Source organism: Pteropus alecto, unplaced genomic scaffold (genome assembly GCF_000325575.1).
Source record: "Pteropus alecto unplaced genomic scaffold, ASM32557v1 scaffold5, whole genome shotgun sequence".
Classification (NCBI taxonomy): Eukaryota; Metazoa; Chordata; class Mammalia; order Chiroptera; family Pteropodidae; genus Pteropus; species Pteropus alecto.
This window is the reverse complement of record NW_006441953.1, coordinates 29779957-29795419: the sequence shown is the minus strand read 5'-3', so window position 1 is coordinate 29795419 and position 15463 is coordinate 29779957. Positions and strand designations below refer to the sequence as shown.

The 15463-nt window shown below is 49.0% G+C and overlaps 1 protein-coding gene across 4 annotated transcripts in view; it reads left to right on the top strand.

Moving 5' to 3' along the window:
• EVC2 (EvC ciliary complex subunit 2) overlaps positions 1 to 6080 on the top strand; it is a 67516-nt gene extending 61436 nt beyond the window's left edge. For all 4 annotated transcript variants that reach the window (XM_025051773.1, XM_025051772.1, XM_025051771.1 and 1 more), the window contains 4 exons: positions 538 to 625; positions 1287 to 1483; positions 3885 to 3986; positions 5385 to 6080. In XM_025051773.1, the coding sequence (XP_024907541.1) occupies positions 538 to 625; positions 1287 to 1483; positions 3885 to 3986; positions 5385 to 5655 (658 nt within the window). In that variant the 3' untranslated portion in view covers positions 5656 to 6080. The remainder of the gene's footprint in view (positions 1 to 537; positions 626 to 1286; positions 1484 to 3884; positions 3987 to 5384) is intronic.
• The last annotated feature ends 9383 nt before the right edge of the window (positions 6081 to 15463 follow it).

The following is a 15463-nucleotide window of genomic DNA, read 5'->3' as shown; positions in this document are numbered from 1 at the left end:
TGTTGTTCGTGGAGGAAATGGCCGACGGTCAGGCTTTTGGTAGGAATTGGAGCTGCAGCGGGTTTGGGTTGTACTGACCAATTAGAATGCAGGGTGGATCATTTGTGACACCGACTCGAGTGGGCTAAGGGGACCGTTCCGTGGACACCCCCGTTTGGAAGTCAGGAAGCCTGGCGGAGCCCCTCATGGGGAAGGGTGCCTCCCCGCCTCTGCGGGCAGAGCCACGAGCATCCCGGGAAGATGATCCTGGGTCTGCTGCAACACGAGGGCGCGAGGCGGACTCAGGCCCCAGGTCCTGGTCTCCTTGAGCATGGCCATGACCTTTAACGCTGAGCATTTTGAAAGGAGGATCACAGATGGCCCTGCAAAACGGTCAAGGCAGGAAAGGTTAAGCCTCTCCTGGCCATCTCTTCCAGCGGGTTTAAAAACTATATAACGCAGATGGGATTTGTGATGCTTTGTTATTTAAATGGCTAGACCGTCTTCTCGGGATTGCTTTCTAGCCGGACGGCTCACGTAGGTTTTCCTTGACTCTAGTTTGAGAGAAGAGCGGGAGAGCAGCGCTGTGCTCGAGGACTTGCTGGAGAACATGGAGATGGACACCTTCGCGACCCTGTATGGCCAGGTGAGAACACAGCCCACCCCTTGCTGCATGAGACTTTGCCTTTCCTTTACCTGTAGGATGGGGACGAGAGCACCTAGCCTGGGACAGGACCCGGCCAGGTGCTCGCCACTCATGATCACACCGTCGGGCAGGTTCTGTCGTCACCCCCTCACCGACAGGTCCTGCAAGGTCGTACTGAGGTGAAACTCTTGCCCAAGTTCATACTGGGAAGAAATAAAGACACTGCCCAAGGATACCTGGTTCCACACGGGGCTGGGCATGCAGAGTGTGTTCTCTCTCTCTCTCTCTCTCTCTCTATTTACTGTGAAATACTTTCAGATTCCCGGGCAGTTGCCCAGCTAGCATAGAGACTTTCAGCGTTCCACCCCATGTTTCGCTGAGTTTCCCCAATGGTTGCATCTTACAAAGCTCTAGCCCAGTACCAAAATCAGGACACTGACATTGCCATCAAATCTGTCACTTTATCACTCGCGTGTAAGCAACACCACAATGAAGATGCAGAACTATTCGATGACCACACAGATCTGCCCTCCCCACCCCTAGCCCCGGTCTGCCTCGCAAAATTCTGTGCATTCTGGGATGCCACGCACATGGAACCACACAGGGTGTGGCCCGTGGAGACCGGCTTTTCTCACGCGGCATCGTGCCCTAACTCCTCCAGGAGCTGAGACTGGCCTCGTACCTGTCCAGGCTGACGATGGTGCCGGCGGGCGTGCTGCACCGGCTCCTGAGCGTGGCCCTGCCCGCAGCCTCGCAGCCCGAGTTGCTGGCCATGCTGGATGTGGTCGGCCAGAAGCACGCGGACCACGCGGAGCAGAGTGACAGCCGTGGGGAGCAGGCCGACCCGGGCAGGAGGCGGTGAGCGCAGGGGCCGGGGTCCATGAAGGAAGCGGACGGGGCAGGGGAAGACCCCGCAGGCGCAGGCCTTGCCTGGTCGGCACTTCATTCCTCACGGGGCGAGGGTGTGCGGGAGTCGCTTTATTTTTCAAGTAGAATCTTAATAAAATAAGTTTCCCGGGCTGTCAATATTAAAGACAGTGTAGAAAACACATAAAGGAAAAGGGAGAAAAAATATTTCTGCCATTCCACCAGCTGCGGAAATGGCTGTGAATAAGTGTATGTGTGTGTGTGAATAAGCGTGTGTGTGTGTGAATAAGTGTATGTGTGTGCGTGTGAATAAGTGTATTTGTGTGTGTGTGTGAATAAGTGTATTTGTGTGCGTGTGTGAATAAGTGTATGTGTGTGAATAAGTGTATGTGTGTGTGTGAATAAGTATTTGTGTGTGTGTGAATAAGTATTTGTGTGTGTGTGAATAAGTGTATTTTTGTGTGTGTGTGTGTGAATAAGCATATTTGTGTGTGTGTGAATAAGTGTATTTTTGTGTGTGTGTGTGTGTGTGTGTGTGTGTGTGTAGTAATCCCAGCACACAGGACCTTGCATCCTGCTTTCTAGAACCTTTTAGTGGAAGCAGGTTTGCTCATTTCCTTTCAACTCTTGTCCATGTGTCAATGTCTTTTTATATGGAACCATCACACTATTTAGACTATTTCCAGCTATTTTATTAATAATTTAAAAGTCATACTTTTCACAGTTATTGAAACTCCTTCATAGTTGTCATTTTTCATGGCTGCCCAGTAGTCCCCTGAGGTGTGTAGCGTAGTGTAGGTCGTATGACCCTATTACTGGGCATTCCGTGTGGGCTCATTTTTTCCTCAGTCAGGGATAATGCTGCATAGATACTTTCCTTCAGGATCAGGTTCCAGGTGTGAATGGATCAGCAGTCTCTTTGTAAGGAAAGGCAGGAAGCAGGGGTGTGGGGCGAGCAGATTTGGGGGGCAGCCAGCAGTACCACTTGGGAACAGAGTTTGGGGGGCGGCAAGGATGCATCACTCTTCCTGAGAGAAGGGTCATTGTCTTTTGATCAGAGTCGTAATGGGGTCCCTGACTCAAGCAGGTAAGAAGCACTACTAAGGGTGAAGAGTGGGGCCAGGGTGGGAGTGTGGGAACAACACAGTAAATTAGGGGTGGGGGTCCCCAGGGGTGGGAAGAGCCTTCCTAGTTGCAGGTGGGGTCCCACACAGTCAGAGGACAGGGTGTGGGCGTGGTCAGGGCCAGGCATGGGCGTGGCCACTGAGTTGGGTAGGTGTGGCCAGGGCTGGGTGGGTGTGGTCACTGGTGGGGTGGGCGTGGCCACAGGGCTGCATGCCACAGAGTGGTTTCTCCTGGTGCACAAGCAGGGAGGGCCATGCAGATGGCAGGTATTGGAGGTGACCCTGGAGCAGGAACACGCGTGGTCACAGGGAAGCTGCCTCTTCCTAAGGGCCACCTATGAGGACTTTGTTTATGGGGCTTCCCCTTAGGCCAGTTTGGTGAGGGAGGCTGATGTGGGACAAGGCAGGACACTCAGAGTGGCCGTCGCCAGGACCGTGGAGCATGACCATGTCCTGCCTTTGCCCAGCCTCATGGCCCAGTGGACTGGCTGACTCCTGGAGTCCCAGGCCACACACCGTAGTCTCCGAGGGCGGGGAGGTGCTGCTTTTGTGTCCCAAGCCCCGGTCACAGCCTCATTTCAGAGTCATGGGTTTCAAGTGACAGAAACCGACTGACTCAGCGAAAAAGGGTGTGGGAAGGACCTGTCAGAATTCAGGAAGAGCTAAATGCTTAGGTCCTAGGAGTGGCAGGACCAGGAGGGGACAAGTGACGTCCTGTCTGGGGTACTGTCCTCAGAGGATCAGGTTTCCCTGCCCAAGAGTTTGACTCCTGGACAGAGAGGCTGGCCCAGCCTGGGAGGGACCATGTCCACCCCAGCCGGCGGCGTGAAGCCGCCGAGGCAGAGTGGGGCTTGCTGGAGCCCGGCACACTGGACTCGCCTCCACAGCACCCTTTACTGACCGGCCTGCACGCAGGGCCACGAGCAGCACACACAGCCCGTTGCTTGGTGAATGCTCCATGCCCCCCCTTTGCTGGGATGCCAGGACTCAGCTCAAGCGTCCCACCTCTTGGCAGCCTTCCTCAGTCTGGTTGATGTCACCGTTACTAGCCTGTGACCGCTGGACTGGGGACCCCTTGAGGGCAGAGACCGTGCTTTGATGAGGCCGGAGAAGGTTCTTGATTGACGTGCGTTGAGTGGGTGAGAGGACACACAGTGAGCGCCCTGAAGTCCTCGTGTCAGGATGGAGCCCCTAGACCTTTTAGGGTCGCAGCTCGCTGGGCGATCCTGTCCTTTTTGAAAGCGTCAGACTTCCCCTTGTGCCTTCAGGAAACACCAGGGCTGGTGGCAAGCCTTAGAAAGCAAACTGCGCGGAGAGCTGATAAGCGAAGGACTCGAGAAGATGCTGTGGGCTCGTCGGAAGAAGGAGAGGTAATGGCGGGCACCTGCTCAGGTGGGCTGGGGACGTCAGCCAGGCTGCCCGTGAGCTGGAGGGGCTGGGGCCCGAGAAGGGCGGCTTACAGCGCACGTTCCAGCATCTTTTCCTACAGACCACGGCCTTTACTCCGAGTGGCCTGCTGCGGAGCTGAAGATAAGCCTCTGGCTCCCCATGGGAGACCGTTTGCTTTTCCTTTATTAGCATTTTAATGACTGCGTTTATTTTACCTAATGGAAAATTTCAAATGGGATGTCATTAGAAGGGGACTAATTCCTTAGAGCCGTTCTGACTTTATAGTTGGCCAAGCCCTTTCCCTTCTTGTCGCACTGAGCCTCCCAGCCTTCTAGAAAGTGGAGGTGATGATGCAGCTGGAGAACTGGCCTGGGATTTGGGGCCTCTAACTGTCCCCTTTATGTCCCTAAAGTTCCAGGCCAGTACTTTCTTCCTGATCAAATGTCTTTCTCTTTTGATTGTAATTATTGCACGGAGGAAAGCTAAGGCGGGAGGTTTCAGATCGACCCAGTGTCCCCTGCATTTCCGCTGGGGAAGATCCGGAGAAAGAGTAGCATCAGGTAGACTCGTAATGGGTTAGAGAGTGACACCTCGTGTGCGCTCTGGCAGGGGGTCTAAGGGACACCTGGCGCCTGGCCGGAGTCCTGCCACTTCTGTAATTTCTCAGAGTGAAGGCGAAGGTGCCGAGACCAAGCCGCTTGAACTGTCCATGATAAAAATCTTGGTGGCATTGAGAATAGGCCGGATATCAGAATGTAGTCCCTGAGAAATTAAGTCACAACATTGAGCCCACACCAAGAAAATCAAATGCCAGCTGTCATAAATGTAAAGTGCTCTACTGGAGGACGGAAGTCGATTGCTCAAGATTAGGATGGCAGGGTGAAGGCGTTCCCGGTGGGGTTCACAAAGTGTGTCACTCCCTTCTGTTGGAGACGCATTGTGCCTAACGGCTGTTGCTTTGTAGTCAGGCTTTATCAGCCTGCTTTTAGTGGGAAGACCACAGGCAGTGATGTCCTGCTATATGATTGACATCTGGTGACGAGGTGAGGAACGGGAGCTCGGACTTGTAGTTGTGCCAATTTCCGTGGTGTAAATTGTTCCGCCGCGGCCGATTTCAAGCTGATGACAACAGGTTCACCAAACTCCTAAAAATTTAACAGTAGTGAGTCAGCGAGAGTTGTCTGCAGCACGCCACTGCCACCAGCTTCAGCTAAGTTCAGAGCCAATCTGGTGAGCAAGAGGGAAAACCTTTCTTTCGCGTGGCACTTGATTGGGGGACCTAGGGACCAAAAGGGAGATTCTCCCAGGAAACTGCATCAGGATACTTGGGAGCCTCAGCTGTCAAAAATGTCCAATGTGATCTTCTGTTCTTTCTTTAGCATATTAAAGAAGACCTGTCCCCCTCTTCGAGAGAGGGTGGCATTCTCCGGGGAAGGTCATTGGCCACACCTGTCCTTGGAGCCCCTCGGCGAACTGGCCCCCGTGTCCATCGTAGGGGCGGAAACCGTTGACTTGTTAAACACGGGCGAAAAGCTCTTCATATTCAGAAATCCGAGGGAGCCAGAGATCTCACTGCACGTCCCTCCCCGGAGGAAGAAAAAGAACTTTCTGAATGCCCGGAAGGCCGCTTGGGCCTTGGGCATGGACTAGCCCGAAGGAAAGCTCCAGGGAGTCCGAAGGCAGAAAGATGTATTTTCTCCTGTCCTGCCGTGTGTGTGTCTTTATAATGTACAACTTACGGTGTAAATTTCACCTGCAGATCACCCAGGCCCCCCAGCAGCCCCCTCCCCAGCTTTCAAGGACCCGGTGTAATCTGGTCCCATGAGTCAGGTGGCCGATGGTCTTCAGCTTCACAAGGACAAAACCAGACACAGGACCGGCTGTGAACACTCGTCACCTTCCTCCCCACCTTGCCTGCGGGAGGCCCAGCCACCGAGCGGTGCCCCGCAGTGTCTGGCTGCGTCACAGGCTGTGTGTCCAAGGCGAAGGCGCTCGGTGCTTATGTTTCGTGTTTGTCGCATGTTCTGTTTTTATCAAGGGAACCTCCAGAAATAAATGTATTTTGCACAGCGCTCCTCTCGGTGGAACTCACTTTTTGCCTTACGTCAGAACCTTTTCTTCGTCATTTCTTCTTGTGTTTCGGCCACGTGTTGTCTTCTCTGTCATTCTAGCGGCCAGAAAGAGCCTCCGGTTCAAATCAGAGTTATGTTTCCCTCTTTACAAATGGGGAAGTTCAGTGGCTTAAGAAGGTGAGTTGATTTGTGCATGATCGTGATCTCCTGAGTAGCAAAGCCAAGACTGTCACTCTTCACGGGCGCAAGCCCTTGTCCCTTCTCCTGGGTTCGTCACTGGACACCCAACAGCCCTCATGCGTAGCCAGCAGACAGGGCGCTTTGATGCACCTGGCCCTCTCCTGGACGGCAGTGGTTGAGGCCCGTGCGGGCTCACTGGGGCGGGACCACATCACGGTATGAATGTCCGAGAGCCAGGCAAAGATTGCGACTGCAGCCGGTCTTTCCCGCAGGCAGGAAATGATAGAGAGGGAATCCTGTCACCAGCAGAGGGAAAAGAAGGGCTCCTGTTACAGCGTCTGTCATGCGACAGTTGCATCTTGCTGTAAACTTACCGCACGGGAAACAAGGTGTTTGCGGGGGAAGCCTGCGCTTCTGGAACCAGGTAAGTGCGGTTTTATTCCTGGCTCTACAACTCTCGAGCGAGTCACTGTGCCTTTGGTAACCTCAGTCTCCTCGAGGGTGAAGCGAGGGGTCCTAAGACCTGCCTTCACCCCGTCCGGAATGGTGCCAGCCCCTCCGCTCCATGGCGGCTGCATCTGCCTTGTGGCGCCCGTGCCGAAAGCCTCCAAAGCTTCGGCACTGCCCGCGAGACCGTGAATTGTCCTCCGGCCACCTTCCCGGCCGTGTCTGCAGGCTCTTCCGCAGTGTTAATCTGTTCTCACCCCCATCCAGTATGTTTTGACAGATTCTGGGTTTTCCATCTCTAGAAGTGCCACTCGATTCCTTTTTAAAAATAAATTTCGTTTTGTAGAACGGTTTAGGTCTTAGGAAAACTTAAGATGACAGTATAGTGATCTCTTAGATCCCTGAACCAACTTTTTCTCATTATTAACAACTTATGTTAGTATGGTACATTTGTTACAGTTAATAAACTAATAATGATACGTTAATTATTGGCTAAATTCCATACTTTATTCAGATTTTCTTTATTTTTACCATATGGAATTTTTCAGTTGTTGTTCTCACGATTCAATGAGAGTTACACATTTAAAAAAAAATAACTTTGGAGACATTTATTTACTCTCTCACAGCACTGATCGTGGATACGAGTGGTTACATTTTGTGCGTCCTCAGGAAGACACAGCACTACCGAGTGACCACTACGTCCTGTGGAACTTCGGTCTTTGGTCAGCGTCATGAGCGCCTGGGTTTGGTCCCATGGGCTCTCTTCGAAATGGCCTGCGGAGTTGTGTGTTTTGGAGGTGAAGGCCGCAGAGGTCAAGTGCCGTTTTCATCCTGCTCAGACCAAAGGGACATATCCACTCGTCGCTGTCAGCTTGCTGCCCTCCCCCTTCCAGACTGTGCCCTTCGGAAGAACGTCACCACACACACAGCACACTTGCGGAGTGGACACTTGTGCTCCCGTAAGGTGGGTGTCATGCAAAGTGTTTGGAATTCTGCATGGGAGATTTACCTCTTCTCCCTGAGTTGTTTATTTGAATATTTATTTATATTAATATGTATTCATGATAAGTATTTTATACTTTGGGTTACAATTCTTCAACACTATTTTATTTTGTTGGCTCAGACTATTTTGGTTCTGACCACTGGGGACTATTTGAGTTGGCTCCTGTGTCTCTTTGAAACATCCCATCATCATTTGTTTGTTTGTTCATTTGTTTTTGGAGAAATTCATTCTTTTTCGTGCACTGCAAGTGGCTCCAGGCTCATCCGGCCCCGTCTGAGAATTAGTCGTTTCTCTAGGAGCCCTCGTCTCTTTTAATAGGACGGGAAACCAAGATCTGGGTGCCCGGCATGCTCATGGCTGCTGGGGTGTCCTTGTTTCTACACGCTCCCCACCGACAGAGCAAAGAAATAATGTAGGAGTATCTAAAACCCACTTCATATAAAAATAATAAACCGTAAACGCAACTCCCACTGAGTGTCACACTGTGCTGTGACTGGGTAGGTGTGAGTGATCTGCAGACATTCATAATGTCCATAAAGAAGGCGTCATCTGCCGCATGTAACAGAAAACCCAGGTCTGAGTGAGGTAAATGAGGTAGGAATGGAATTTCCCTTGATATGACAAGCAGTCCGGGTGGGGGTGGGAGTCTCACGGTGTCATCGGTGCCATCTTTCTGCCCTGGCGTGGACGTGAAATCATCGTTCGCTTCGTCCTTCCACCATCGTTGGTTGGTACACAGTAGATATTTAGTAAGTATTCGTCTGGCGAATGAATGAATGAGTGAATTAGTGCACGCCTCTTAGAGAGGAGCTCACTCTGCATGCAAAGCAGACATTGGCAGGGCCACACGAGACGTTGCGGAGCGTCAAGGAAGGACTCCCTCTTTCTGTGGGGCATCCCAAGAAAACGCCAAGGGTATGCAGCGCACCTGATCCCGGCAGGCAGAGCAGGGCATGCTGGGAAAAAAAGGGCATTGCAAGCGGAAGGAACCGGGTGAACACAGGCGTGAAGGGGCCTGAGTGCGGCTGGGACGGTGGCCTGAGGAGGTTGTGGAGCGAAAGGGGCCAGGGTGTTGGGACCGGTCCTGGGGGCTGCAGGGTGGACTCTGTCCCAGGGTCTCTGTGTCCCCGGGGAAGAACAAGTTGAGGAAATGACGTAATCTGCAGAGCTCAGTCTGGGGCATGTGCGGTGACCACCGCATGCTTCCAGCTGGATGCTGAGAGGCCCTTGTCCTTCCTCTCCATGGTTTCGCTCTTGGCGATTCTATTTTTGGCATTTACAGAGTGAACACCCCGTGTGATATGCGGGAAGCACTGGTGGTTTGTCCGGAAGCCCTGATTTCATTGTGTGGGTTTGCATGTCTTGTTTGAAATGCGCATCACCTGGCAGTTTGTACATGTCGGCCTACCTGGCCGGACGGAGACTCGGTGAAGGCTGCGGCTTTGTCTCATCCACCAGCGTCGCCCAGTGCTCGCATGTGCTCAGACATATAAAGCTGCTCAGTACACATTCGTTGGATGAGTGAGCGAATTCTCACCATCTCCATTTCCACCCGAGAGGAGAACGAGGCTCAGAGACGTGCAGTGACCTGCTCAGGGTCACTTAGCTGGCGAGAGGTATGGCCAGGCCTGGGACAATGACAAAAACATCAACAGCTGAGAAGACTTGCTTCAAAGCTCTGTGGAAAGGCAGAGAGGCTGAGCAGGGAGGATGTGAGATCATTCTGGCAGACCAAACATGCACAGAGGAAAAGAACAGGCTTTGTTCTCGGCCCTTCCAGATCGTCTCTTTCCAATACTTACTCTCTCCATGTGTCCGAGAGATGTCTGCTCAAACGTCACCTTCCGCTGAGAGCTGTCTGACCCCTCTCTTTGAAATAACAGCCTCCTCCCCAGTCCCTGCTTATTTTTCTCCACACGCTCATCACCACCGGACACACTGCCTGTTCCTCCGAGGGTTGTTTACTGTCTGCCCTGCAGCCCTGGGATGTCAGTTTCGGGGGAGTAGGGACTCTGTGTGGTTCCCGACTGATGTGCCCCAGGGCCCAGGACAGTGCCTGATGCCCAGTAGGCAGGTAGTACAAAGTGGTAGGGAGAATAAAAAAGGAATAATCGAGTCAATGAATAAATTTGCATCTTCGTCATTTGCTCATTCCTGTCTTGAAAATCTGTGGTCTCACGGAGCACTCCCATGAAGACAGTTAGGCCAAGACTCCGCAGTATGGAAAGGTCAGAGGCAGCTGGGGTAGCTCATATTAAAATTTAAAGATTTATTAGCATGGAACAGCGTGCAGGGATAGATGGGGACATTCAGACACTGGGGGTGGAGGTGTAAATTGAAAAGCCTGCGTCCCCACAAATTGCCAGCAGTACACATTATCTAAGTTTTGGAATTTTATCAGTTTGATAGGTGAGAAATTGCACACTAAGGTTTAAAAAACTGTATTGAGATACAATTGACATGTAAAAATCGCACATATTTAAAATGTACAATTTGGCGTGTTTTAAAATAGGGTTATAGCTGTTACACCATCACTAAAATCAACATAATGAACATATCCATCCCCCACCAGGTTCCATGTGCCCCTTCGTGACCCCTCACTTGAAAAGCACCCCTACCCCATCCCCAGGCAACCACTGTCCTGTTCTGTCATTATAGAAATATTGCCATGTGCATCAATAGTTCATTATTATTATTATTGTTGCAAAGTTGCACTCAGTTGTAAGAAGAAACCACCCATTGTGTATCCATTCACCTGTTGATGGAAATAGGAGTCATTCCAGGTTCGGGCTGGTACAGATAAAGGTGCCGTTAACGTCGGCGTGCGAATCTTTGAGCGGACGTTTGCCTTCACCTAGGAGGGAATGGCCGGATCATACGCTCAGTGCCCGGTAGACTTCGTCAGAATCCATGATGCTCTTCTCCGAAGTGGTCGTACCGGTTTGCATCCCCATGGGCACCGCAGGACAATTCCGGGTCCTCCATGCGCCCGCCTTACTCGACACACTCAGCCTTTAATTTTAGCCATTCTAACGGGATTTCTCCCCGCTGTTTTAATTAGGGTTTCATGTTTCTTCTCCAACCCTGTATCTTCTCTCGTGAAGCATCTGGGCACATCCTTTACCTATTTTTTTAATTGGGTTGCTTGTTTTATTATCTTTGAGTTTTGAGAGTTCATTATATATACTGGATACAAATCCTTATCAAATCGATGGTCCCAAATATTTTCTCTCATTTTTCACGTGTCTTTTTATTCTATTAACAGTGTTTTTTTTTTCAAGAGCAGAAGTTACGAATTTTGATGAAATCCAATTTGTCAACTTTTTCTTTTATGGATTATGCTTTTGGTATCTATCCAAAAATCTTTACTCAACCCCGGGTCACAAAGGGTTTTGCCTACGTTTTCTTCTAGAAATATATATATAACATGTATGCGTACATATACAAAGACTTGTATTTTTATAGCTTTACATTTACATTTATAATCCATTTTGAGTTTTTTGTATATAGTGCAAGCTATGGATAAAAGTGGGTTTGTGGTTTTTTTTTTTTGCCTATGTATGTTCAGTTATTGTTATAGCATCATTTTTTAAAAGGCTATCCTTTCTCCACTGACTCGCCTTTACAACTTTGTCAGAAATCAGTTATCCACACATGAGTCAGTCATTTCTGTTCTTTCTGTTCTGTTCCATTGATCCATCCGTTTATTTTGACACAAGTTGCCGTTTCGTGATGATTATAGCTGTCCTTGGATCAGGTAATGTTAGTTTCATAAATTTATCGTTCTTTACAAGGTTGTTTGGCTTCGATAGGTCCTTTGCATTTCTCTACAAGTCTCAGAATGACTTGTCAATTTCTACCAAAAAGCGGGCTGTAATTTTGATTCAGACTGTGTTGAATGTTTAGGCCAGTTTAGGGACAATTTGCGTCTTAACAAGGTTGAGTCTCCTGAGCCAGAAATGCGATATAGCTCTCCACGTCCATCTTCATGAGCTCCTCTCAGCTGTGCTTTATAATTTTCCGTATGCCTCTGGCAGATTTACCCATAAGTACTAAGTGTTTTTCATACTATTGTAAATCATATTGCTTTTCAAATTTTCAATTTTTTCCATTGATAGTATATAGAAAGACAGTTGATTTTTATTTGCTTCCTTGTATCCTGCAAGCTTGCTAAACTCACTCAAGAATTTTATGGCTTTTTTGGTTGATCCATTAGTTTCTCTGTTTAGACAATTGTGGAGTCTTTGAATAAAGACAGTTTTACATCTTTTTCAACATGGATGCATTTTACTTCTTTTTCTTGCCTTGTTGCATGGGCTAGAACCTCCAATGCAATGTTTATTGGGAATGGTTAGAGCAGACGAAATCGATTTCTTCCTGATTCCGTCTTTCGCTGTTAAATATGATGTTAGCTGTAGGTTTTTCATGGATGCCTTTTATCATATGCAGAAATGTCCCTTCGAGTCCTACTTTGCTATTAGGTTTGGGTGTCACATTTTTATCTACTGAAATGACCACATGGTTTTTCTTTTTCATCCTTTTATAGGATGAACTGCATTGATTGGTTTTGAATATTAAATCAACTCTGTGTTCTTGGGATAAATCCAACTTGGTTGTGTTATACTATCCTTTTTAAAAATATATATATTGGTTTCTTTTTGCTAAAATGTGTTAAATCTGACACCTAAGTTCACAGGGACTATTGGTCTGGAGTTGTGTCTTCTTATAATGTCTTTATGGTTTTGGAATCAAGCCTCATAAAATGAGCTGGAAAGTATATTTTTTACTTTACTATTCTGGAAATGTATGGGGAGAATTGGAATTACTTTTTCCTTAAATATTTGGTTGAATTCACCAGTAAATTCTGGTGCCTGGAGTTTTTATTATTGGAAGGTTTTTAACTAAAAAGTCCATTTCTTTAAATATATAGAATATATCAGGTTATCTGTTTCTCTTTGAATACTCTTTGATAGTTTATGTCTTTCAAGGAGTTTTTCTTATCTTATTTTTCTGTAAAGTTTTTCTTCTTATGATTTTGGAACACTCTATAGGGATTTATATATTAGGGATAATAACTGCTTATTATCGTGATTCAAATTCCAAGTATTTTCCAAGGATGACATTTGTCATTTAATTTTTATGTCTTTTTATATGCAAGTGTTTTTCCTTATTGTTTCTAAATTGTTAAATGTATTTCTTAACAAACAATATAAATAAGCACACTACGTGGAACTCAAGCAAAACAGGTAAACTCTTTAAGCATCTCGTGGACGAGGGACACTCAGGTTCTGCTATAATCGCTCAACTGCCAGCACCAGGATTTTTTTCAGAGAATAATATCTGCGAGATATATTTGCATTGACTCTTTGCATGTATCTGTGTTAGAAATCAGTTGCTAAAGTTAAAGTAGACCTCAGCGTGTTGACTTCATTACTTCTTCCTTCCAAAGCTCTAGTTACGCAAAATGGTCCCTGGGGAGAGTCCACGCACAGGCACCCGAGCACAAAGGCTCATGTTCAGAGTCTCAACAGAGAAGCGTGGCCAGCGGGAGGAGGCGCCACCATTTACCACGCACCTGCCCTGCGGCAGACACTGTATAGATGAACACAGCTGTGTAAGGCAGAGGATGCGGGGGATGTCGTTTGCGGCTGCCTACTCTCTGGAATACCCTTCCCAAACTTGGAACAGTTTCCCTTTGTGATACCTGCCTCCCTGAAGCAGAAGTCAGTAACTCACCTTCCCAGCTTCCTTTGCAATTCAGGGCAGGCGTGTGACCCAGGCTTCACCCATCAGATGCGCTCACACAAAACCTTGCTTTGGAAGAGAGAAGTGATTGGATCAGACACGCGTGCTGGGAACTTCACTTTCTCGTGAGAATGACAGCAGAGGGGGCTTTCAGAGATGAGCAGGCAGGGCCAGGGTTCTGGGGTCTAGCCTCCTGGTCAGCCTGGTGAGCAAAGAGATCTGGGCTCAGTGGAAGTGACAAGGCAAACTTCGCCGGAGGTGACCAGCAGCATTTGGACATTGTTTCTGGATATTGTAGCTGTCAAACCTGATCCTCAGGCCCTTTGGGGGGCCTGGGAGGTCCTTAATATCTTAATACTGGTTTTGGAGACCCTCTGCCTGTATGGTCCATTCTTGAAGGCTTTTCAGTAAAGAGACACATTGGAAAGTTACAGCTTTTTTACAGCTGACAAAAAAAGGGGAGAAAGGATAAATCAAAAAATTCTCCTTGTTTTCTACAGAGAATAGAGATGACGGAAAGTAAAAGCATTGTGTTATGACCACCAACCGTCCCCTTTGTTCATTGAAATAGGAATCTAGCATTTTCTATGTGCCAGATGCTGTGCGAAGTGACCGATCACTATGAGGTGCCAGAGGCAAACCAGGGCATCCAAACTCTTCAAGCAGTGGAGGTATCAGAACAACAAAAGGCTCCACTCAGGGCAGATGTGCTGGGAAAACAGCCCCGCAGGCTGCACAGATGAGCCGTTTGAAGTTACCTAACAGGAAGCCCGAACATGCTAATTTGATAAGTTAGCAGGAGGTTACTCCCTCGGCCCCACCCAGCAAGATCACAGGAGAGGTGTTAGCTGGGAATGACAATAATCAACAGAGGAAAAATCCTCAGAAGTGATCATTAACCCTTCGCTTCCTGTTGCTTTGAGCTAGGTTCTCAGCGGTCAGTTGATGGTCAATGAAAACCCCCGGCCTCTCACCTTTATATGGTGCCTCACAATTTTCAAAGCATATTCATTCATTCATTCATTTATTTATTCAACCAGTAGTTAATGGAACATCTGACGTATGCCAGGTACCGCTCTAGAACCAGTGAACCTCGCTTGCAAATTCCTATCTCCCATGGTGCAACAACTCTCTTTAATAAGTATTATCGTCTATATCGAAAGTTACAATTGAGACCATGCAGCCTGGACGTCCTTCCCCAGCCTGCCCACAGAGCAGCCAGACTGATCTTTTTAAAAATGCAACTCACTCCTGGCTTAAAACCTTCCCGTGACTTCTCATCACCCTTAAGAAGAAAGCCCAGATGCCTTCCCGCGGCCTGCAAGGCCTTGAAGGCTCGGCGTCTCTAGACCCCATCATACGCCCCCAGCTCCCTGGCTCACCGTCATTCAGCCACCTTCATCCAATCTCTGTCCTTCCAACGTGCCACGCCGGGTCCTGCCCCAGGGCCTTGGCACGTCTGTCCCTGAACACTCTACTCCTCCCATAGTTCCTTGCCACCATTCAGCTTTCAGCTCAGACATCACCCGCTCGCTCGGAGGGGCCTTTTCAGACTTGTCTCCCTTACGCGAAGTAGCACACTCCCACGCATCGTTGCCCCGACACCTGCTTCATTATTCCGCGGTGCTCCCAGCCACCGGTGACAGAAACGGACTCTGGCCGATTCAAGCAGCGATGAGAGGACAGCTGCTCTTTTCTCCTTGCCGGGTGTGTGGCCTGAGACAGGCTCTTAGTCTGTTTGACCTATGAAGACGTGAGGCAGGTCATCCGCTTCCTCTGCTCGAAGCCTCCTTAGGGCTGAAAAAGACTCAGGCTCCTTTCTCTGCCCCATAGAGCCAGCTGGAGCAACTGGACCATTATGTGCTTGACCTCTCTCCTTCCCCGCCCAGCCTGGCCCTTGAGCAGCTGCTGCCTCAGGCCGTTTGCACGTGCGGAGCTCTCTCTGATGCTCTTCCCTAGACCTCCACGGGACTTGCTTCTTCGCTGCTTTCAAGCCTTCACTCACATGCCA